The sequence below is a fragment of the Leguminivora glycinivorella genome, chromosome 21 (genome assembly GCF_023078275.1).
Source record: "Leguminivora glycinivorella isolate SPB_JAAS2020 chromosome 21, LegGlyc_1.1, whole genome shotgun sequence".
Classification (NCBI taxonomy): Eukaryota; Metazoa; Arthropoda; class Insecta; order Lepidoptera; family Tortricidae; genus Leguminivora; species Leguminivora glycinivorella.
Genome location: NC_062991.1, coordinates 8035889 through 8060958, shown reverse-complemented (window position 1 = coordinate 8060958; position 25070 = coordinate 8035889). Strand labels below are relative to the sequence as shown.

At 36.5% G+C, this 25070-nt stretch overlaps 1 protein-coding gene across 5 annotated transcripts in view; it reads left to right on the top strand.

Moving 5' to 3' along the window:
- LOC125237411 (transmembrane and coiled-coil domains protein 2) overlaps window positions 1-25070 on the top strand; it is a 91598-nt gene that overhangs the window by 34405 nt on the left and 32123 nt on the right. For all 5 annotated transcript variants that reach the window (XM_048144456.1, XM_048144458.1, XM_048144459.1 and 2 more), the window contains exons 2-5: window positions 5874-5985; window positions 12141-12289; window positions 21540-21676; window positions 23973-24109. In XM_048144456.1, the coding sequence (XP_048000413.1) occupies window positions 12155-12289; window positions 21540-21676; window positions 23973-24109 (409 nt within the window). In that variant the 5' untranslated portion in view covers window positions 5874-5985; window positions 12141-12154. The remainder of the gene's footprint in view (window positions 1-5873; window positions 5986-12140; window positions 12290-21539; window positions 21677-23972; window positions 24110-25070) is intronic.

Sequence of the window (25070 nt, the reverse complement as noted above, 5' to 3'; positions counted from 1 at the left end):
CCGGAGACCTATCAGTATCACGTATCCAATGGGAATATATCGGGCAGAAGTCAACCACCATCGGGTTGAAATATGACGCAATATTATTGTATGACACGAAGTATGCGTCTTTGTATTAATATGCAACGTCTGTTAGCTGTAAGTATGATTTCACTTGACTGTCTCTGCATTACAATTAAATGAAATAAATAGCATGGTTTTACTAGAGTAGAAAAACAGCGTATGTTAACGAATCATCCTAAAAATAGTTTTTTTACGACATAAGTGACCATAAATATTAATTGTCTTCATTTGATTGGCAATATAATGTCGCAAATGGGTTAATATCGGTTTTATTACTCATTAATACTTTATTAGAACTTCATTCAAATCAGTTCAGTATAAAACTATCTCGCTAAATTCTATGTTTTTACCGTAGCTTTATAGATCTTAAATTTATAGACCGCTGATAAATATACTATGGTTAAAGCAGAAAAATATAGCTTTTAACTTTTAAGTTGGACTTGAATATGGTTTGAATTTCAACTCGATACCTCCACGCGTTCCCAATGTAAAAATAGACGAACAACAAAGTGATACTAGACTAGTAATTACAAATAGTTCTAATTTCCTTTGTGCAAAATTGTCCAGTCCGTGAAAGGTAGGGCATTACAACCTTGGTTCAAAAAGTAGGGAATCCAGAATAAACTATCCCAACACAGCTATAAAACTTTGCCTAAGTAGGATTTACGGCATCTCCAGAGGCTAATAAGTTAGGCAGTGTCACCTGAAGGATTAGTTGTGACCCCTGCCTGTTTATAATGCATGCCTCGTTAGACCCCTGAGGTCACACGGAGATTTAGGAGCCTCATACACGGTATAACTTTAGAACAACAGACAACAGTACACAATTGTGTTTGTTATAAGCAGAAATGTATGGAAAATATAGGTAGCACAATGAAGAATGTAAAGGTAGAGGAAAAGTGGAACATTCAATGTCCCGAATTGAGACTTGAACTCATACTTAAGATTTTGAAATGGACATCAAATACGCCAGAGGGGGAACACGGAAAGTCGCAATTTATTTATTTGTCTCTCTAAGAGTATAACTTAAGTATGGAAGAGCACGGGATGCAAATAACCGAATCTTGATTACGCATTTGCCTATATACCTACCTACCTACATAATAGAATTATGATCCTGACTATCCGATAGACTAATTAAACATATCAGATTTTAATCAATCAAGGACATTTCTTAAACGACTTTGTTTCATGGTCGATAAAAGCATTGTAAAAGTATATATAATACCTACTGTTTTTAACCCCCCACGCAAAAACGACGGGGTGTTATAAGTTGGACGTGTCTGTCTGTGTCTGTCTGTGGCATCGTAGCTCCCGAACGGATGAACCGATTAAAATTTAGTTTTTTTTTGTCTGAAAGCTGAGTTAGTCGGGAATGTTTCATGAAAATCGGTCTACTATGTCGCAGTCGGGGGTTTTTTTTCAAAATTTTAATTTTGTGGATAGGTTAGTTGAAATACAAGAACGAATCTGACTGTTGACATCAGAAAAAGCCTTAAAAACCTGACTACAATCATCATTAGTAGACGCTTCATGTAGGCTTAGCCGTCGAGTCCTCCTTCAAAAAGCTTTAGAGGTTTATTACTGTTACGTCGCTACGAAATGTGGCTATGGCACAGTTTTTGGGGCACCTTTCCGTTCTTATTACGAAAAGCTTTGAACGCAAAGTTGTTTATTACTGTTACGTAGGTCAAAAAGTGTGTCCACATGAGAGGTAATTGTTTGCTGTGCTCGCACTTGCTGACAATGTCAACATTATTCAGTGACGTCATCACTGTCATAAATTGGGGGGCTAAACTACTAACACCCAATTGAAAGTATTTTTTAATTATACAAATCTTTGATTTTGGCATCAAAATAATAACATTATAATTATTTTCAATTTTTTTGTTATGAGTTTTTCGTTCAGGTAATATACAGATTACTAATATGGGAATATTGCGAGAGGGACACCAGCCCAAACAATGCCCTCTCATGTGGACCTTTGAACTTTCGCAGGTTTAAGTTGTTTGAGCTGCACTCGAGTATTCTTGCTGGAAAAGCTCTTTTACTTTGGAGGCCGTTAGGTAATAGTCAGAATACTAGGTTTTGAAGTTTTAATTACTTATAGATAATTTTAACATGTAGTATGTGCCACAGTGCTGGTGGCTTAGCGGAAAAAGCGCTGGTGGCCTAGCGGTAAGATCGTGCGATTCGTGCGGCTTTCAATCCGGAATTCCGGAGGTCGCGGGTTCGAACCCCGACTTGTATCAATGAGTTTTTCGGAACTTATGTGGGAAAAAATGTCATTTGATATTTGTCAGTAGCTTTTCAGTGAAAGAAAACATCGTGAGGAAACCGGACCAATAAGGCCTAGTTACCCTTCGGGTTGTTGGAAGATCTGATGGCAGTCACTTTCGTAAAATTAGTGCCAAATCTTGGGATTAGTTGTCAAAGCGGGCCCCAGGACAATCAATCAATGGCTTTGGTAAATGCCGGGATAGCGCAAGAAGGATGATGATTCATTCTTATTTTGAAAATGTGAAACAACAAAGTCGATACAAGCCCGTATAAAGCGCGCACGCTTAAAATTATTTTCAAGCATTGTTCCCAATAATATTAACATAACAATAAGCAGGTATTACAAATGCGGCCAAAACTCAATGTAAACACTATCGGTTACGTTTGTTTATTTATGATGTAAAGTGACCTGTATTCGATTTGTTTATGCTGTTTTTAAATATAGATAAATTACTGGATCATGACATGAGTCTAATTTAGAATGGATTAATTACAATTAGATATGTTAATCTAACGGGACGACCTCGACGTATTTTGCAGCGACTGGCAAGAGCGGGCATCAAACCGTGAAGACTGGAGAAAGGAAGGGGAGGCCTTTGCCCAGCAGTGGGACACCATATAGGCTAATAAAATAAAAATAAAATCTAAATGTACAAAACAACAAATAGCTACTTTGATACAGAAATGTATTAATAATGTTTGACTTATTTCAAGAGTACAAACATATATATTACAACTGTGAAGAATCCGTTTAAATCCGTAATGTCGTTTTATTGTAGAGCGTGCCAAATAAAAATATATATACTGACATTATAATCCGCGAAACGTTCATCAGAATTATTAGAATTGTCTTATAGAAAGATACTACCTATATTATATGTATGTATTTTATTTATGGCCTAATTTTAACAAAACAGGATAGCGGAAAACCAATATCCATTATGTAGAGGACATCAAATTATTTGTAAATAGACTAGGAAATAAATTAATTGTTTTGCCCACTAATACAAACACCTAATTGTATAAATACCTGTTTGTTTGTATTTGTAGTTCGGCTTACAGTAGTCCATTTTATTAATCACAATTTCGTTTTTATTTTTCAACCCCATTCATTGCTAAGTGGTACTGAAACTTGAACAGTTTCATGTGCTCTGTCTACATCAAATATATCGGAGCTGCCAAAGCTATCACAAATTTCTGGACACGCAGTCTAACGTTTTGACAATAGAGGCGTGTTCCGATATTTATGAGAGCTTTGGCAGTTTCGATATATTTGATGGCGAGTATGTATTAGTCTCGCCGGAAGATCAGCGCTGATCCCTGGGCCACCATTTATGCGGATTTTCAGTTGAACTAATTTCTTTTACTGGCAAGGATTACTATTTGACACCCGTCGTCGAAAGTCATCGAACGTCAGTGATGTAAACGAGAAGTAAATATTATACATTTTCTAATGGTTTCATCGCAAATATGCCCAAAATAATATTAAAAAAAGTGAAAATAGTTATACTTAACGTGATAAATTACTAACAACAAAAGAGCATGAAGGATTTCACAGTATTTCGATAACAATGTTCCGAAATCGGTTTTTGACATGTCTGGTACTGACAATTTATAGTGCGGTTCTCCTGTACTGATTATTTGGTTTCGATTTAGCGTAATATATTTTTTGTTCTTATTTAAGGTGTCTGTAGCTCTGCCGTGAAAAATATTTATAGAAATAAGGAGGCCACATCATTGACACCAGTATAAAACAAGGTCCCACGCAAAAAGAATCGACGACTTCAATAAAGGCACAAGATTTATGGATTTTAGGCTGTGCGGAGACAAGTAGCGAGTATTTAAACCTTGCTTATTAAACTTGGATTCTCTAAAACCATGTTTTCATTCTCTACAAATATTAATGCGAAACCAGTATACGCTGTCCCCATTATATATAACGTCTGCACATTATTGCCATATGAAAGCGGTTTGTAGCGACACTCTTTCAGGGTCAAATAAAATCTTGTCAGGCTATACTTACAGTAAACGACCATAAAGAATGCAGATCGGTCTTTGGAAAGAGACAATTAACGTCACATAAGCAAGAAAGAGACAACGCTCTACGAAGACGAAAAACCGATGCGCATTCTTTATGGTGTGTTTACTGTATGTAGATATTTACGAGTATGTGTTTCCCATGAATGATACCGTTGAATCTTGAATCTATAGACTTATGATTCTATTGAATCTATTTTACTTCTTACTAAGTTTTTTTCTGTCCAATTATACAAATGGTAAAAAGTCTCACTTACCTGTTGAGGAAGTCTTCACTTATGGCGGACCCTCAAAACTTGGAGAACTCGTAATAGCGACGGGCATTTTCGTCTTTGTTTTAACATTACATCTCTTCTTTTTGGGTTCAATCTCCTTTCAAGCTATATACGCACACAACACAAGCTGCTAAGTATTGTCCAAACTAGTCCAAAGTATCAATCAGCTGTTGAAAAAATCATGTATAGGCACATTTCTGCCGGATATCGGATATTGTAAATATCTGCCTAGTATTTTTAAATTTTTTGTCAAATCGCACAGACCTATCATTTCGCTTATATTTCTATGGTCAAATCGTTACATTCATCATGGACATACCATAGACATACATTGACGTTGCCAGTTGGTTGCCAGTACAAAATCCTGAAACTCTACTATTACCGTGGAGTTTTATTTTAAATATGAAATTCAGACCTCTTTCGAAAAATACTATGATCGATTATAGGTCACATATTAAATCGATGGTAATTACTACTCTTTTGCGAGTCGCCTTGTTGTCATAACCCATAGATAATAATCGTTAAGTGACAGCTGTCTAAGTTATCTATCATTCAGTATGAAAATAAATAATTTATAAATAATAATAAGTTTATTCATAATAAAGTAATGTAAAATAACTACATGCATTTCTAAAATCCACGAATCTAGAAAGCTACCAGGTATTTTTATACAAAAATTAGCAACCCGATCCAGCTTCGCACAGGTCACGCAAAACTTAACCAATTGTACACATAAACCTTTCTTAAGAACCACTCTATTCTTATGAAATCGGCATGAAAATGCCTTGAGTAGTTTTTGAGTTAATCGCGAACATTTAGACAGACCCGCCTGGAGACTTTGTTTTATAATAAACTAGCTTTTGTCCGCGGCTTTGCTCGCGTTAAATTCGAAAATTGCGGAATGCTCCATACCAACTTCCACCCCCCATTTTAGGGAAGAAGGGTGTTAGAAAGAGACAAAAAGTAGCATATATCACTCTCCATGCCTTCAACTATCTGCACTTAAAAAATTACGTTCAGTTGTCGCTCCGTTTTGCCGTGAAAGATGGACAAACAAACAGACACACACACTTTCCTATTTATAATATTAGTATGGATATGGATGATACGGACTCCGAACCTTTAAGCCCTAGATTCTAGATAGATTACAGTTAAATATTTTACTTACAACTTACTTCCTAAAATTCTGAAATAATATTGTATTTATCTTCTTTCCAGATATTTCCAGGCATGGAGCCGTCACCGACGAATGCCGACATCTTACTATCAAGATTATTATGAATTGAAACAGCGAGCCATCGCTGTTATGTCTACTCTTAAGGTTTAGTTTGTGAGTACCCTTTCACATAACCTTTCATATAACACTTTAAGTTCTCGCGCTTTGTACACATATTTAAAGTCACACACAGGTCTTCCGCGACCACGGCCAGTGCAACCGGGCCGAAACGTTGGAAAAAAGGTAAAATAATGTATTTATTATTAAATAACTAATAAATCCTAAATGGAAACAGTCCCATCCTAATTTATGTTAAATAATATATTTTAACATGAAGGTTTTATATTTTCATAGTTTGTATAGGAAAAAGTACGTCTCAAACTGGCTAGAATACTTTTTTATTTTTAATGTGACAACACCAAAAGTCATCTGTCTTTTCATAACAATTGAGAAATTGACCATGTAAATTTTTACTTAAAACGAAATATACGTTTTTATTTCTTAAAAAGCTGTTTTTCTATAACATACAGCTTTTGTGGTCCCTCGAGCCAATAGATCTGAGCAAATTAGAAATACCTGATAACGTTGTTATGGCTGATGATGAGTTCCACATCCCGGGTCAGATATTGCTGCTCCTGGGAGCTGAGGTTTTGTTTAAAACAATGTTAGATGGAAAAATCGAACTTCCGTGTGGGACTGTATTGTTAAACACATTGTTTGGATATATAATAGGTGGAGGTATGTCTGATGAAAGTATTCCCGAGAAAAGTCAATACTTAATAAATAATTTTGCAATTTGTGACCATTCTAAATTGGAAAATGTAATGGAACAATTTTGGCTTACTGAAAGTATTCCACAAAAACAAAGCTGTGACAGTGAACTTCAAAGGGCTGAAAAATATTTTCAAGAAACAACCACTTTGATTGATTCTAAGTTCCAAGTCAACTTGCCTATTACTGATGACATGGATAACCTACAGCTCGGGGATTCTTTCTCAGTGGCCTTGCAAAGATTTTTGGCACTAGAGAAAAAGTTTGAAAGGTGTCCAGCCTACTATGATAAATATAAGGAGTTCATAAAGGAATATCTTTCTCTGGGGCATGCCAAAATTGTGGATATTGGTGAATATGATATTCAAAATGGCCCTGTATACTTCTTAAGCCACCATGCTGTTATTAATTTGGAAAGCTTGACAACCAAGCTTCGTGTTGTTTTTAATGGAAGTATGAAATCAAAGTCTGGAGTCTCTTTAAATGATGTCCTTTTAAATGGACCAATGGTTCAGAGCGAGCTCTTTGACATCTTGCTTCTATGGAGAACCTTTATATACACCCTTAGTTGTGATGTAACAAAAATGTTTAGGGCCATTCACATCAATCCAGAGCAAGCCTCTCTTCAAAATATACTTTGGCGTGATACCCCTCAAGAACCCATCAAATGTTTGCAGCTTCAAACAGTGACTTATGGTTTGAAGCCATCAAATTATTTAGCGACTAGGTGCCTTATTGAGTTAGGTCATAGGTATAGGGAAACATATCCTTTGGCTGCTGAGGCAATGTTCAAAAGCACCTATGTTGATGATGTTATTACAGGTTCAGATGAACAACCTCAATTGATTGAGCTAAAAGATCAGCTTATAGAGATGTTGAAAAAGGGGGATTTAAACTTCACAAATGGTGTTCTAACCTCCCGCAGGCTCTTGATGGAATCCCTAGTGAACATAAATGTTTAGAAAAACTAGACATAAATCAAAACAATATTGTCAAAACTTTAGGTTTGAAATGTGATGTGCTCAATGATGAGCTTACATTTACATGCCCTGCATCTGATGACTCTGAAATCAATACCAAAAGGAAGGTGTTGAGCTATATTGGCCAAATGTTTGACCCTTTGGGTCTGATAGGGCCTATAATAGTAATTGCTAAATTATTGATGCAGAGGTTGTGGTCAATTAAAAACTTAAACTGGGATACTATATTACCAGAAGAAGAGCTTCGACGATGGAATGCTTTTATAGATAATCTGAAGAGCATGGGAACCCTTACTATACTCAGATGTGTAAACACATGTAACAAACTTCATGCTCAATTGATTGGATATGCAGATGCATCTATGAAAGCATTTGGATGTTGTGTATACTTGAGAATTATAAATTCTGATGGAACAGTAGTCACAAATCTACTCTGTTCTAAGTCAAGAATTTCACCCATGAACAAGTCTATTACAATACCTAAATTAGAATTAAATAGTGCGCTGTTGCTAGCAAAACTAGTAGATAGAGTATACAACATTTTGAAATATAGATATGATTTAAAGGTACTATTGCACAGTGACTCCCAGATAACCTTAGCATGGATCAAAGGAAGTACTGGTGCTGCAAAATCAAATACATATGTGGCAAATAGGATTTCACAAATTAAAACTTTAACCAAAGACTTTCAGTGGCTCTATGTTAGCACATCCAATAATCCTGCGGATCTGCTATCTAGGGGATGTGATCCACAGAAACTTAAGATAAACAAGCTTTGGTGGCATGGTCCTAGTGATCTGTCCAAGGCTGATTTTCAGTTTGATGTGTCTTCAGAAATAAAATTTCCTATTTCTGACATACATAATAATGACATAGGAACGCAGGTATGTAATACTAATATCACTCAACCTGCTAAGGACCCTAATAATAATATATTAAATACTATAAATAATTACTCTGATATTAACAAGCTCCAAAGAGTTATTGCATATATTTTGAGATTCTGTCATAATTGCAGGATACATAATAATGATGACAAATTATTAGACTCTTTAATGCCCATAGAACTTAATAATGCTCTAATGGCCATCATATCTTGCACTCAAAGTACTTACCTTGCTTCAGAGGTCAATGCACTCAAAAATGATCTACCTGTTAAATCTGGTTTAACTAGTTTACATCCCTTTCTAGACAAAAATGGTGTTATGAGAGTGGGAGGTAGGTTACAAAACGCAGAGGACATTCCATATAGTCAAATGCATCCTGCCATATTACCCAAACACTGTCACTTGACCACTATAATCATTCATAAAGAGCATTTGCGACTTAAGCATGCAGGCGCAAGGGCAGTGCTAGGCTCACTTTCAGAAAGGTTTTGGATAATAAGTGGTATATGTCAAGTTAAAAATATTGTGATGAAATGCATTCCTTGTGCTAAAATGAAGTTTAAAGCTGCTCAACAATTGATGGGTTCACTGCCAAAGGAAAGATTAGATGCAGTTAGGCCTTTTCATATATCAGGCGTGGATTTTTGTGGCCCATTCAATGTCAAGGTGGCTCGAATTAGAAACCCAATAATTACCAAAGGATACATTGCTGTCTTTGTTTGTTTTGATACCAAAGCAATCCATTTAGAATTAGTAAGCGACCTCACAACAGAGGCATTTTTGGCATGTCTCAAAAGATTCATTTCCAGGCGGGGTATGCCTAGTAAGATTTTTTGTGATAATGCGAAGACATTTAAAGGTGCCTCCAATGAATTAAAAAGACTTCATGAAATATTTACATCTCAGTCTCACATAGATGCTGTAGAGAACTATTGTCTACCAAATTACATTCAGTTCAAGTTTATTCCAAGTTATTCACCAGAGTTCGGTGGTTTATGGGAGGCTGGAGTAAAAAGTTTTAAACATCATTTTAAACGAGTTGTCGGTGATGTTGCGTTAACATATGAAGGTCTGTACACAGTGATGACTGAAATTGAGGCAATTTTAAATTCTAGGCCTTTGTTGCCTCTAAATTCAGATAGCTCAAGCTATGAGTACTTGACGCCTGGACACTTTATCATAGGTAAAGCTATGATAAGTTACCCTGAGATAGACTTGTCAAATAAATGTATTGACCGATTAAGATTTTGGAACATGTTAACTAAAATAAAACAAGATTTCTGGCGTATTTAGTCAAGGGACTATCTTACACAATTACAAAATAGACCTAAATGGAAACAGTCCCATCCTAATTTAAAAGAAGGAGATCTTGTCATTGTGCGTACAGATAATACATCGCTTCTAACGTGGCCCATGGCAAGAATCGTTAAGACAATCCCTGGACCTGACGGTAGAGTCAGAGTTGTTGAGGTGAAAATGAACAATAAAATCTATACTAGATCTCTTAAGAAGATCTGTCCATTACCCATCTAAGGCTGTTTTACTTATGTTTATGTGGCTTAATATCCGATCCCAAGACTCAGACTCTGTCGTAGGGCTAAACATAAAGTAAAATATTATTTTTATAAATTAAAGGAGCAATCTTTCATTGTTATAATGTAAAAAAAGGTTTACATTTTTATGTTGTGTTTTTATAACTAAAGTGTGTTTGATTTATGCTCCTATATGCTTGTTAGTGCATTCTGCCCTGGCCAACTATGTTAAATAATATATTTTAACATGAAGGTTTTATATTTTCATAGTTTGTATAGGAAAAAGTACGTCTCAAACTGGCTAGAATACTTTTTTATTTTTAATGTGACAACACCAAAAGTCATCTGTCTTTTCATAACAATTGAGAAATAGACCATGTAAATTTTTACTTAAAACGAAATATACGTTTTTATTTCTTAAAAAGCTGTTTTTCTATAACAAATCGCATTCGACCTGTGTGTGACTCTAAATATAACCTTTCATATGCTCTTATACTATCTATCAATCATTCTTCAATCTAAAGTAAAGACAAGGAGGTAAAGTAAGGGCGAAGCGCTTAGCGTGTGCATAGACTGTGTGAGAGATGATATGAAACGAATAGGATGACGTCCGATAGAGAGGTATGGAAGAAAAGAGGTATAGAATCTTCTTCTTCCTCGTTCCCTCAATGCTGAGGATCGCGACCACAAGTAGTGTGTCTCCATTGAACGCGGTCATAAGCCATGTGGACTGCACGATATAGACTGCCGCCAGTCGACTTCTTCACACAGTTTGACCATCTCTTAGTTACGAGCTCCACCCCTAGCGCGTTTACCATTCAAGTATAGAATAAGGGCAAGTAAATGATGAATCATTCTTCAATCTTCTAATAGTCGTTAGAGTCAGACATACGGGTCAGTATCTTAGTAGTTACTATTTTTAACGCTGAATTCCTCACTTTATGCCAGTCCTTCATAATTAGGTCCGAACGGACACATACGAGACAGAAAAAGACACAAACCTCCTCCGGTCTTTATCCATGCATCCTATAGAACGCATCGTATTTAGTATTATTTGTATAGACGGTCACACAAGTGCGTCCATCGTACAGCGTACAGTGAGGTGCAAAATAGCATGGAGAAAGATGCGAAGATCGAGACAGATGCGTATCGTTCACCACCAAATCTTTAGCAATTGGACACTTGTCTACTGGAGCCCTGACCCAATTTTTATAGACATCTCACATCTTTTTTATGTACCCGTCTTTGTCATTAAGACTTGCCATTGTATTAGCATTTTATTCTAATATATTCCTAATGACGGACGCGAAGGGAATGTTAATTTCAATAAACGATACTAGGTCAGTCTTTTCCTTGTTCTCCACTACGCGATGATTGACAGATATGAATATTTATCACAGATACTTATGCGTTTTAGATGCTTATGGCTTACAAATTATGTATTAAAAGTTAAAACACTTACATAAAAAACAAGTCTGTTAATGGATGATACTTTAGGTAGGTACCTTCCGGAAGATTATATTCATACATACATATAATCACGCCTGTATCCCATAAAGGGGTAGGCAGAGCACATGAACTACTAAGTTTCAGTGCCACACTTGGCAAAAAGGGGTTAAAAGAAATCCAAATTGCGACAGTGCAGTGACAGGTTGCCAGCCTCTCGCCTACGCCACAATTTAACCCATATCCCACAGTCGACTTCTACGACACCCACGGGAAGAAAGGGGGTGGTGAAATTCTTAACCCGTCACCACACGGGTTAAGAATTGGGGGGAGATTATATTCATAGTCGCAAAATGCATGTATCTGATACCTCGATAGAGTCTGTTCAGAAAGTCAAGAGTCGTGAAATGTATGGGGTCCAATACATTCCACGACTCTTGACATTCCGAACAGACTCAAGGCAAAAACTTACTTACGTCTACACAATCTACTTTGAGTCACAGATTAATTATTTTTTCGTGTCACAATTGTCAAGATTTTGATCCCCATTTTATGGTATTTTAAGTCTCCAGTCTATGGCTGACGGGACTGTACGGTTTTAATATGTTCCTTTACTTCAGGTGTGCTGGTTTTAATATGTTCCTTTACTTCAGGTGAACACACCACAATGGACACCCTGCACGTGGGCCACGGCCACAGCGTCGGCTCCAGCAGGAGCCAGTCCCCATCCTGCACCGAGCTGGCCCAGCCCGCCGCTGATTCCATCAGGTCCCGCGTGCAGTCGCCCTCCGCCGCGATCAGCGTGAGTACAACACACCAGACACACAGCGGTGACACACCAGTATCACCTCGTATTTACGAGCCACCAGCCCCTCTAGAACAACTTGCCTTGTCGCGCGCAAGTCCATACTTGAAGTCACGCTTGATGTATCTCCACCGCGCTCAGCGTGAGTACAACATACCAGACACACGAGCGTCACATAGTGGCGATGCAGCATCAACCTGCCCCTCCTGTCTGGCGATCCATAACCTGCACAGAGCGCAGCCTGCCGCCGACGCTATCAGCTCTCGGGCACTCAGCAAGACGTGAGATGACCAACCAGTAATAACAACATCATTAAAAATACATATATGTCGAACGCAATTAATGGCGATAAATATTGCCATTTTATTACAAATTTATTTATCAAAACCATGAGTGTATAAACTCGTATAAGGCTATCTGTCCATCACACTCGTAAATCCAGTAAAACCGCGCGCAAGCTCGCCAGTTTCAGTTAAATTAAAACTGTTATTTTTAATACGTTTCGCATTAATAGTGCGGAACGATCCATATTGGTGTGTTTTACTATATTATTAATACTAAAACGAGTACACAATCCGTAGATAAGGCTATCTGTCCATCACTCTCGCAAATCCGGTCATTAGCCACAAGGCCGCCAGTTTCAGTTAAACCAGTTATTTTTTGCTGATGAGCGTGTGATATATTTTGTATTAATAGAGCGAGACGCATGGTCATTTATTTATTGAGGCTGCTGTTAGATTAGCTCTGGGATGTTATTTGAAAAGGTGGATGAGATTAATTTTAATTTGAAGGAAGGACTATCAATTCGCCGCACGGCAACCATCTGTCAGTTATTCGGTGCTTTCCCTTTACTCGTACTATTTATTACTCGTAATGCACAAGATGTTAACGTCCAGCTAAAGCCTCCGCCACGCCACACAAAGCGTTTTAATAGCGTAGCGTCAGCGGAGCGGAATGCGCGCGCATTACGCTCGCAATCCGCGCTCGTTAGTTCCCGTCGGCGTCCGTTGGGCGCAACGCCAGTGTCGGTCCGGCGCAGCGCTATCATTGCGCTCCGCTGACGCTCCGCCTACGCTCTCAAAACGCGCATGTATGGAGCTTTAAATGATAGTCAGTAGACCCCTTTTGTCTAGTGATTACAATCGTTAGTAGGTACCTAATAAATTTGATACACTTTGTGAACGTGGCAGAATACTGACAGTCTCCTAATTTAGCATAAAAACATGGACTCAAAGTCACATACACGAATTTTATTACCCTAAAATGATAACGAATCCATCAGCGTTAACATTATTTTTGAAATGAACTACATGTCCTAGTACGAGTTTGTTTGTACATCGAGCACGTCCAAAGCTCGAGCGGCGGTGAGGTCTCACGAATATCCGATATTGCATATTGAATTCTCCTGTAAAGCTTTTCGCCTTGTTTGCGGCTGATGACTGAGCTTTAGCGTACACATATCAAGTTTATGCTAAGTGCTAGTTCATAATAAATTAAATGGAAATGTCTTAAGTTATTGGTCTGGTAACTCGATTATGCGTTGTGTTTTCGCACATCGATTGAAGGGTAATTTTAGCTTTTTTTAACTTACACGATTCGTTACTGCTATGATACGAAGTCATAATACTCAAAATCGCTGACAAATATTGATTGAATTGCGTTGTAGGATTATGGCCCCCATGATTTTATATTTTCATAATCCTTAATTATTCCAATGGACTATTTTTAAGACTTCTAGGTTTAATTTTTAATTGTATAATGCAGTGACATGTAAATATAATGTCATACGATAAATAAAGAAATAATTATTATTCCAATGTTAATGTGAAATTATCAGTCAACCGTTTTTTTACTACTTCAATTTTCAAAAAAAAAAATTATAAGTATGAGATCCGGGGATGGTACAGTCAAGTGTAAAAATATGGGTGCGTACAACTTATCAAAAATATGTCCCATAGCACTTTATGTCGGCGGAATAAGGTCTCGGTACATATTTTTGAGCGGATAAAATCGATACGTATTTTTGCACTTGACTGTACCTAATAGGTTTTATCACTAGAATCTTCATTATTTCGGAGCGAATTACAGTCTTCATCCAGTAAGTAATAAAGAAAAAAAAACTAACGAAAAAACATGAACTAGTAACTTTATTCTTGTTCACACCAATTACGAACAGCAATAAACCTGATGAATCCAAGAAAAGCAATATCAGCATAACATCCGTTACCGCATACGTTTGACCTTGGTTCGAATGGGGCAAATCCTTACTTTAGCGTGATATCTTCTACTAGCTCAATCTCACGATTATTCCGTTTGATATTGTATTTATTGGTTATTTTAGATTGGTTTAAACGCTTTACATCGATATTTCTGAATATTTATCCGGTCTGATATATCATACGTTGCTTCTGGAAACCGCATGTCAGTAAAATATGTATAACATACTTAAATCATGTCATTGATATGCAATATTCGCAATAATCAAGACCGAACCGCTTCCTGGAGTTATTTACTTAATATGTGGGTTCCCATCGCAAAAGGTTCCTTATAATTTGCTATAAGGACAAATTTCTGTTGCGACTTGATTGCACTTGAAGCATAAGGACCTTTTGCACGGAAATTCACATGTGTTTATTTATTTGATTAATTAGATCAATTATAAAGAATATCAGTATTACAAATTCCTCATAATGCATAGATTAACCTTTACGGTTGCGCACTATTTGTAGAATTGACAGCGACAAAAGTTTCCGGTTCTATTGTTTAAATCATCAGTATTAGGCACAGATGACATATCGTCACTACTTTGGGAAAATCTCGCATCTCACACTGCCCCTCAAAATGAAAACGCAGTAAGTCTCTATGCGTTCCATACATACTTACTACAATATTCTTTTCATTGACAGAAGAAGATACAAGTTTTTTTCAAACTAGTGACGATATATATGTCGCAGGGAAATGGCCAAAACAGAGATTTCATCAAATCACTAAGGGATATGATCAAATCACGCAGGTTGTCAAAATGGCGAATCCATTTTATCATTTCTCTAGAAAATTTCAGTCATTTGACTAAATCCCTGACTCTCTTTAGTGAAATCACAAAATCGACCAATAGACACGCCACGTTTTGTCATTTCACTATTTGTTTAGGGATTTGATAAAATCCCTGAACCACGTCAGTAAGTTGACGAAACGAGCTTATAAAGTCAACTAGTTTTATCATTTCGCTAAACAAGTTCAGTGAAAAGACAAAATGTTTAAATAAATATGAAAATAATTTAAAATGAAACATTTTTAGCTTTGTTTCTTCACTTATTCTATTTTTTTTTTCTTATTTATAGAAAACCAAAAACTCTTAAAAACGGATTCAATTTTACCATTTCAATAATCTAGTTAAGGATTCAATTAAATCAAGTGACAAAGGCAAGAGTCTAATAAATCTAATTGGATATATTAGATTCTTGGCTTTGTCATTTCACGAAACCAGTTCAGACATTTGATTAAATCACCAGTTGAGACTTTATCATTTCCCTAAATTTGTTTAGAGAAATGTTAAAACTAGTTGACTTTTTGACTTCGTTTCGTCAACTCACTGTCGCGGTTCAGGGATTTTATCAAATACCTAAACAAATCTAGTGAAATGACAAAACGTGGCGTGTCTATTGGCCGATTTTGTGATCTCACTAAACAGAGTCAGGGATTTAGTAAAATGACTGAAATTTTCTAGAGAAATGATGAAATGGATTCTCCATTTTGACATCCTGCGTGATTTGATCAAATCCCTTAGAGATTTGATCAAATCTCTGTTTTGGCCATTTCCCTGCGACATATATACCATAGATCAAGCAAACGTATCTACTTAGCATGTCAAAATGAACTCAGTAAAATCCACTGAGTTGTCCATCTTTAATCGCAGCTTCTAGCTTTCGGGCGTCAATCTTTGTAAGTTGAAGTCAACAAAAACATTAAAAATGCCTCGTTACGTGATATTTAATTGCAACAACACAAAAATTATGCATACTCAAGGGCCTGAGAGTCCTGAGACATATTTAAAATCACAGGCAAGTATCAACTTCAGTACAAAATCTGACACGTTCGGCCGCTATACAAATAGATGAACTTGTTTCTTCTATCTAAATCTAATTCTGTGGTATTAGGACATCATATCCCTTACTTATTTTTTTTAATATATTTTATCTATATATATTTTTTTTAATTTCACACAGATTTTTGATGCATTTCAAGACCCCCTATAGCTATATTATTTACACTATATCTCATTAGCTTATTACTTTTATCTAATTTATGTCATAAAAATAACACAATCAATATAATGGTAGGTACATGTTTAGATCTTTATCTATCTTCATTTGCAATTGTTTTGAATTCCTCTTTTATTTACGCACAGAACGTGTGCCAATGCTTAAAAGCGGAACTGTGTTTAAAGATTAGAGAAGCAAACTGCCTATCAAAAGTACAAAAAAGTGATAAACAAGTTTAAAGCCAATTAAAATTGCCGTAAAAACACGATGTGCGAATCGGAGAGTGTGGCGCTACTTCGCTTCGACGATTTGGCATGATATGTGTGCGGAGATTTTAGTAAAAGCAGTTTTGTTTGTAGTGGGTAATCTGTCGTTGTGTATGCTGCGGACGATGCTTCCACGGGTATGTTAGGGAAATACGGTAAAATGCTAATAATTTGCGGTTTTAGAAATCCATACTTCCATACTAATATTATGAATGGGAAAGTGTGTGTGTCTGTTTGTTTGTACGTCTTTCACGACAAAACGAAGCGACGGATTGACGTGATTTTTTAAGTGGAGATAGTTGAAAGGATGGAGAGTGACATAGGCTACTTTTTCTCTCTTTCTGACACCCCACTTCCCTAAAATGGGGAGGTGGAATTTTGTATGGAGCATGCCTAGGGTTTGAGATCCGGATATCCGGATGTCCGAATTATCCGGATATCCGTTGAATTTGAGATCCGGATCCGAGGTCTCATAGGATCCGGATAAAACGGATAATACGGATCCGTTAAATATGGGTGCCAGAAAGAATTTTCGAATGAAATTTATGAATTATTTCCTGTATTCTGTCGCCTTAAATGTTTATTCACATTTATATGGTTCCCCGCGACACAGGCACAGCCTAGTGCGAGGACCCCTGGAAATGTAGAAACCTAACTCTGTTAATAAACTTTCTTTTCTTTTTTCTTTTCTTCTTTTATAATAATTCAAATACTCCAGAATATCAAGCTAGGTTAGGTTTGGTACATTACGCCATGCGATGAATGCATAAAACTATATGTTAACAAACTAAACAAAATGAGCAGTAAACCTTTTTTTAAAACTGCTTTCGTTTCTAACTGGATGCATCCCGCAGGAATAACGATAAATTATTATTTTTCTATAACGCAGAAACGTTTGCCATGGATGTTTTTAAGCTTAATGATGAATTAGAGATCATGGAAGTAATTTATATAATTATATGCGTAATTATTTTATAAGCTGCATCCAGATTTTTTCAATTTTTTTTGTATTTAATAAGATGGGAGGCAAATTAGCAGACAGGTCGCCTGATGGTAAGCGTTCACTCCCTCCTGTGGACACCCAAAACACCAGAAGGATTGGAGGTGAGCTGCCAGCCTTAGAGCTTCACTGAAAAGCGACTGGCAAATATCAAATGACATTTTGCACATAAGTTCTGAAAAACTATTGAAAATGGTACATGATAACTAAATATAATTATATTATTTTATCTTTTTTCCTATATTTGCAATTACGCGTGGATGTATTTATTGGCTGTGATTAAGAATAGACTCCCCAGTAAAACGGGGGTATTAGTGAACAACACTAAATTACCCTGCATTAGCTTATGTATCTTAAACAAAACTATTGGCGTGAGTGACATTAATTGTGTCGCTTAACTTCAAACGGGTAAATCCATTCTGCTTTTTTTGTATAATCATCCTTAAAACCGAAACAATTTACGCGAGTTTGAAGTTAAACGACATAATTGTATGTTAAAAGTTCGTCTAAAAAGTTAATGAAGCAATAATAGCCTATATTTATGTCGTTTTGTGAGTTTAAATTATTCTATTTCGGTAACAACAGCTTTGATTTGACGAAACCCCTATAAAAAGTGACCTTTTCAACACGGATCCGTTTTATCCGAAATATCCGGATATCCGGATCCGGCAAATCTTAAGATCCGAAATATCCGGATCCGAAAAATCTGCGGATATTGCAAACCCTAAGCATGCCGAATATTTGGATTTAACGCGAGCGAAGCCGCGGGCAAAAGCTAGTATTGTATAGATTTGAATACAGACACAATTTAATATTAATTATAAAAAATTTCTATTGTAGTTTAAGTGTAAGTAATTTAAAAACCAGAGACTTTATATTCGTAGAGTGTTGTTTGAAAAGTTGGTCCTTAATGTTTTCGAAGTTACTCATCACGTACCTACTCTCGTTTTGCAGTGTCTATAAATACTATACGAGAATGACAAGATTGAGAAGCTTACATATTTCCTTTATGTGTACATATAGTTCCAGGGTGCATTGGGGTAATTTAGAAAGTCACATAAAAATCACCACTATTTCTATCATATCAAGATTCCCCTTTCGAAATTACCCTAGCATTTTTGTTATTAAAATTAACCCAATGCACCTCACATAAAACATAAATATGTAATAAAATACGAACAGTGAAATGGTTGGACTAAGGGTAATTTTAGATTTATGCAATTACAAATTGTAACAATAACAAAAAAAAAATCTGCTTTTACAAATTGTACTAATAAAGCTATCTGTCCCATTATAAGTAAATCTTTCAATTGAAAGCAAGCCACACTTCGAAAAATAACACCTCAAAGTAAAATCCATTAGGGTGTCAATGTCACCATCCCGTATAATACAGTAGAAAGTGTACAGAATTCGAGACTTTGAAAGCAAAAGGTCTTGAATTCTGTACACTTTGTATTCGGATAAGTCTTTTGATATAAAAATGGTGTAAACATAAAGATGCGGGATTGAACAATGACTACAATAGAGACATTAGGGGATAAGGGTGTTAAGTTTCATGTGTGGTAACGCGGTAGGTAAACATTTATTAAATGTCGTGGTAGGTCACTCATATTTTACATATTTATGACAAACACTGGTTTATGTTATAGTGTAAGAGTAACAATAATTATCACATTGTTGATCTTTTAAGTCTTAGGGCCAGTTGCATCAACCACATTTGACAGACACATCATCGTCACGCAGCAGACGTCTATGGAACTTCCATACAATAAAATTTAACGAACGCTTTAACGGTGACAGAGGGTTTGATGCAACCGGTCCTTAGACGGCCTGTATACAAATTCTGGTCACTCCAGTGTTTTCGCTTTCACACATCCTGTTTAGGCTTAGATACCTATAGTAATTATAATGAGCGATATATGATAACCAAAATCTATATGTTAATTTGATTTCCATCATTTATAGTTTTATTATGTTCGTTTGTAGGGTTCCATATGTCCAAAAAGGTAAAACGTAAAATTATTTTGACGTTGATATAAATAAATAAATTACTTACCATCAGATATATTTGCTCATGTACGAATTACCTTGAATTTGTAGTATTTGTGTCTCAACCTGTCTAGTCTCAAATTTCATCCTTTATCCACCCAATTCTAGTAAATGTCATTATGTTGTAGAGATAAACATTTGACATGTTAGTGTCACGAAGGGTTAAGTGGTATTTTTGTATACTTGTCAGTTAGCGTTAAAATAGGTGTACTGCGAGTTTGGACTCGCTGTCACTGAAACGTGACTTTTTTCACACAAAGGACGAAATAGATTTATGTTTGTAGTTTCTTGGATTAGTTTTATACGGTCGTTTTTATAGTTGAACTAAGCTATCTCTGCATAGCGTCTGCAATGTGATAATGTGGCAATGACTATTTGCAGTATTTGCCAATGTGTATATAATTACACCTTAGTTTCTTATGTTTCCACGTTTTGTTAGGTACAACGTGAACTTAGCTTAACCCCTGGAACGGCATCGTAAAAAATGCCATTGAATAGGGCTGATGACTACATAAAAAATATGGCATTCTGTTTAGTCCGTCAGTTAGATCGTCCAAAAATACTGAACACATATTTTTCGTATTTTCTAATTAGTGAAAAAATACAAAGATACAGAACACCAAAGTTCCGGAGTGGGGGCTTGTGACGTCATCACTTTTAAGTAAAAATTGTAGGTACCTAGGCGTCACGCGAAACTTCAACGCACTGTATGGTCGTCATTTTTCGTTTACGAGAAAAAAGAAAAAAATGTGTCCAAATTTTTTTGATAATCTAAAACTGACGGACTAAATAGTTTTTTTTTAGTCGTCTCGCATATTATTAGCCTTCAGTTTATTAATTAAAATTTAAATGGTCTGTGACAGATCTGTAAAAAGGCGTTTTGAGGTGCTAATGAATGAAGAAAAATTGCAAGTGAAAGTGAATAAGAATGGATAAAATAGGGATGGCATTTTAGGATTTTTAGGCATTTGCACTTCAATGTAAAAAATGTTAAATCGGCTTAAAAGTATCGTAATAAGATACTCGTACATCTTTTACAAGTATGAAATTTAATCATCGTTTGTAATGAAATTTTGATCGAAATTTGCAAAATTTCGTATAAATGTGTCATTCTCGTGAACAAGCTTTTTGCCGCCTAGCGACTGGCCCACTTGGCAGCATCCCCTGTTTTTTGTGCCTACTAGCTGTATTATGTAACTGATACTGTTTACGTAACTAGTCGTTACTTTTACTATTAGTATTTAAAAAATAAAGAATAAATTTATTTAAATTTTGTTGCGTAAAAGTAGACTTAATACCAAAAGGCATTCTCTACCAGTTTATTATTTGTATTGACATACAGTCTATGATATATACTCGTATTCTCATTCAGAAAAATTAGGATAGAATTGATTCCGGCATAACTGTCCTACGTCATTCTATAAAAGTATACACGATACGAGTATAAAGTGATGTGAAAAACACAAAACATAAAGAAGGGAAAGCCTTTGCAGCTTGAAATTATTATTGAGACTTTGCACGAGTACCTAGCTAGTTTTATTCTAGTCAATATATTTGATTTCATATGACTAGTAACGACACACACATTACTTTTTAATTAAGTCTCCTGTGAAATGTGTATTCGTATTAATATACGTTATTTTTAATGAAATTCTCTTTTTATTCTCCAGGAGCCATCATCGAGCTCATCATCCCGTCATGGCGACCGCGTCACGCACCACGTCAAGTCCCACTCACGGGACTTGGGCAGCAGTCCGCTGTCCCGGGACCTGGGCAGCAGTCCCGCCACCACCAGCGCGTCTAGAGAGTGAGTACTACAAGTACCATCACGGCCAAGTGTCAGCACAAGACTGATATAGATAGCAGCAATGCTTGTGCGTTTAGAAACAACATTATATCATAATATTTAGTTATTCCGTATTTAGTTAGTCTTTCTTGTGCGTTTAGAAACAACATTATATCATAATATTTAGTTATTCCGTATTTAGTTAGTCTTTAATAATATATTAAGTGTTGGCAACTGTTTTGGTTCATAAATTATGTATTTACTCTAGTTATAAGAAACATGTACCGTTTGTGCCCAAATAAACATTAAAACATTAAACAAAACATAGCTCGTTACATGGCGACCTTGCCAAGTCGAACACGCGGGACTTATGCAGCAGTTCGCTGTCGTGAGAACTGGGCAGGTAGTCCCGCCACTACCAACCCGTCTAGAGAGTGAGTACTACACGGAGGCATGCCATCATACCCGAGCCACAACAAAGAGTGACAGTCGTAGCAGCAATGTCAGTATGTCTAGAGAGTGAGTGCTTCAAGTATACATTGAGATCGTCTTGTCATGACGACTAGTCGCACTCATGGGCCATGTGCTGTATTTCATTACACTCCAACGTTAAGCATAACACAAATGTAGCAGTCATCAAAATTCGCTTTTTGGTCTCTAAAGTGCCACAAAGGAATAAAGACTTAAGGGTGCTTTCAAGAAAAACGTCAAAATAATGTAAAATTGATAGTTTTAGTCGGTGAAATACTACACTTTCCGTTATCTAATAGATTTATTTAATTCAAGGTTCAATTAGAGCATCTTATTATTAACCGCCTTCCAAATCTCAAGGGAAGGGGTTCTCAATTAGTCTGTATTTTTATTTTTTTTAATGTTTGTTCCTCGATATCTCCGTCGTTACTGGACCGATTTTGAAATATTTTTTTTTGATTGAATGTATATGCATACAGATTGGTCCCATTTTTCTCAGAACCCAGTTCTGATGATGGAATCCTGGAGAAATCGAGGGAACTCCTCAAATCTGAAAGGCATACACATGGTGATTTTTGTGTTTTTAAAGGAACAGCATGCATTTACGTACGGAACAGTGACATTTGGTGCAGTGGAACTCCTGATGATGGTCAGAATGGAACTCCTCAAATCTGAACGGCACACTTATAGTGACTTTGGTATTTTTATAAGAACAGCATACACTTACGTCCAGAACAGTGACATTTGGTGCAGTGGAACTGCTGATGATGGTCAGAACGGAACTCCTCAAATCTGAACGGCACACTTATAGTGACTTTGGTATTTTTATAAGAACAGCATGCACTTACGCCCAGAACAGTGACATTTGATGCAGTGGAACTGCTGATGAAGAGTGAGCTGCCCCTGGTTAGAGTTCCGTTCTGATAATCATCCTCATCTGTAAGTACTTCAGAATCATCCAAATTTCAAAATTGGTTCAGAAATGACGGAGATATCGAATAACAAACATTAAAAAATATACAGACGAATTGATAACATAATCCAACATTTGAAAGTATTTATCACCAAAACCCCAAAGGAAGGCGGTTTTTTTTTCTTAAAAATTATCTTGATTCTTATTAGACGGTATTTTTGAAAACTAACTCACTAAATTATTTTTAATTTTTTCTCTGATGCGCGTTTAGGGAAACCCGCGTATAGCCCTGAATTAGTCGATCTTATTTGTAAAATTTGGACAATTTTGAATACTGAAACTGGTAAATTTATAATACGTATATCCTGTACTACAATCTTCTCAGACTCTACATTTTTATTATACGGTTTTGAAACAGAGTAAACGAGGCTAAGACGAATTCATTTTTTTTTCAGAAACTACCTAAAATTAAGTGACAATTTCTTTGAAAATCTACATCACATCGAAGTTATTTTCGTACCTAATGAATCTGCAACGGTTACTAAAATTGGTGTTATGCCTTAGTGATTAAGTATAAGTTTCTATTATACATTTTTGGCATTTTTTTTTCAAAACGAGCCTTCACCGTCACAGTTATTACCACTTCTGGACATTTTCTCATATTTTGTTGGACCAAGTAGAAAAAGTCCTATAATATGTTATATATTTGTAAACTACTCGCAAAGCCCTTTAATTTGATACCACATACGGTATGATTAAGCGCTCGGTTGCGATTTCACTATTTTTCACATTAAAGCCCTCTTAAAGAGGGATACAAAAATTCACAAACACATTGCCCTCTTTTGACTTCTGGCCAAACTTTACTTTGATTGGACTTACTTACCTTGCTTCGCCTATAACATAACCAATAATATCGTTCTATTTCCTTTCCAGTCTAGAAGATTCACCTCAAAAGAAGATCATAACTGGCATCGTAGCGCCGGGCGAGTACGCAGCCGCGGTGTATCACAGCCCTAACAACGCGTCGTACCTCTCATCAGCTGACGAGTATGGCTCACCAGCTTATAGAGGTACTATTGCTATTGCTATAGACTTAGTGTAAGACCTGAGTGTAGGCTTATATCCAGCGTGCAGCGTGCGGCGTGCTTGTCAAACAATAGAAACACATACATGTGTCCTGAGTCGATGCTGCATAGATAGTATGCTCACTCGCCCGCCCCGCCATATGCCCCGCCGAACGCTACGCACCTACCGTCCACTCTGGCCTTACAGTGAAAGGTCTGCAGATACCGAAGTCTCGACCAACACCTTGAGAGACTCGCTAGGTTCCATCAGGGGTCAGATGCAGAAGGCGGTAGTCTTGGACACGGCGCGGATAGTCCAACGGTTCCTCTCTCTGCGGCTTGACCACCGGCAGCTTGGGCCCTGTCACGCTGCTGGTGGTACTCAGGTCAGAATTTCTATAATGGATTTTAATGTATTTTTCAGTACAGATGGTGTTTTTTTTACGCACTAGTGCGAGAAGTGGTTCATTATATGCCAGGTCAAAACTTCGGAGGCTCATCTGTACTGAAAAACGTCGTACGATACACGTGCGAAAAGGAAATTCGAAACGAGTGGCGATAAATTAAAACACGACCGAAGGGAGTGTTTTAAATCGACACGAGTTTTTTTTACGCACTTGCATCGTAATGTACTATTGTATTGTCCTATGCGCTATAGTACTATACTTTTATAAAGATGAATAAAGAGAAGAGAATCACTTTTAACTTGAAATATAAAACTGAAAAAAACGTCCTTTACTCGGAGATAAGACCTATTTTTGGCCCCCGACAACCGCCATATAGCCAATTTCACAGAAATCATTAGAGCCGTTTCTAAAATCGTCGAAATATATGAATTTATATACAAGAATTGCTCGATTAAAGGCATTAGGTAGATTAATAAACTGACAGTCGAGAATTTAATCACACGAGCACTCATGACGTCTGGCCGTTACGTAGGTGTTACGTGAAAATGGTAATGTACCGC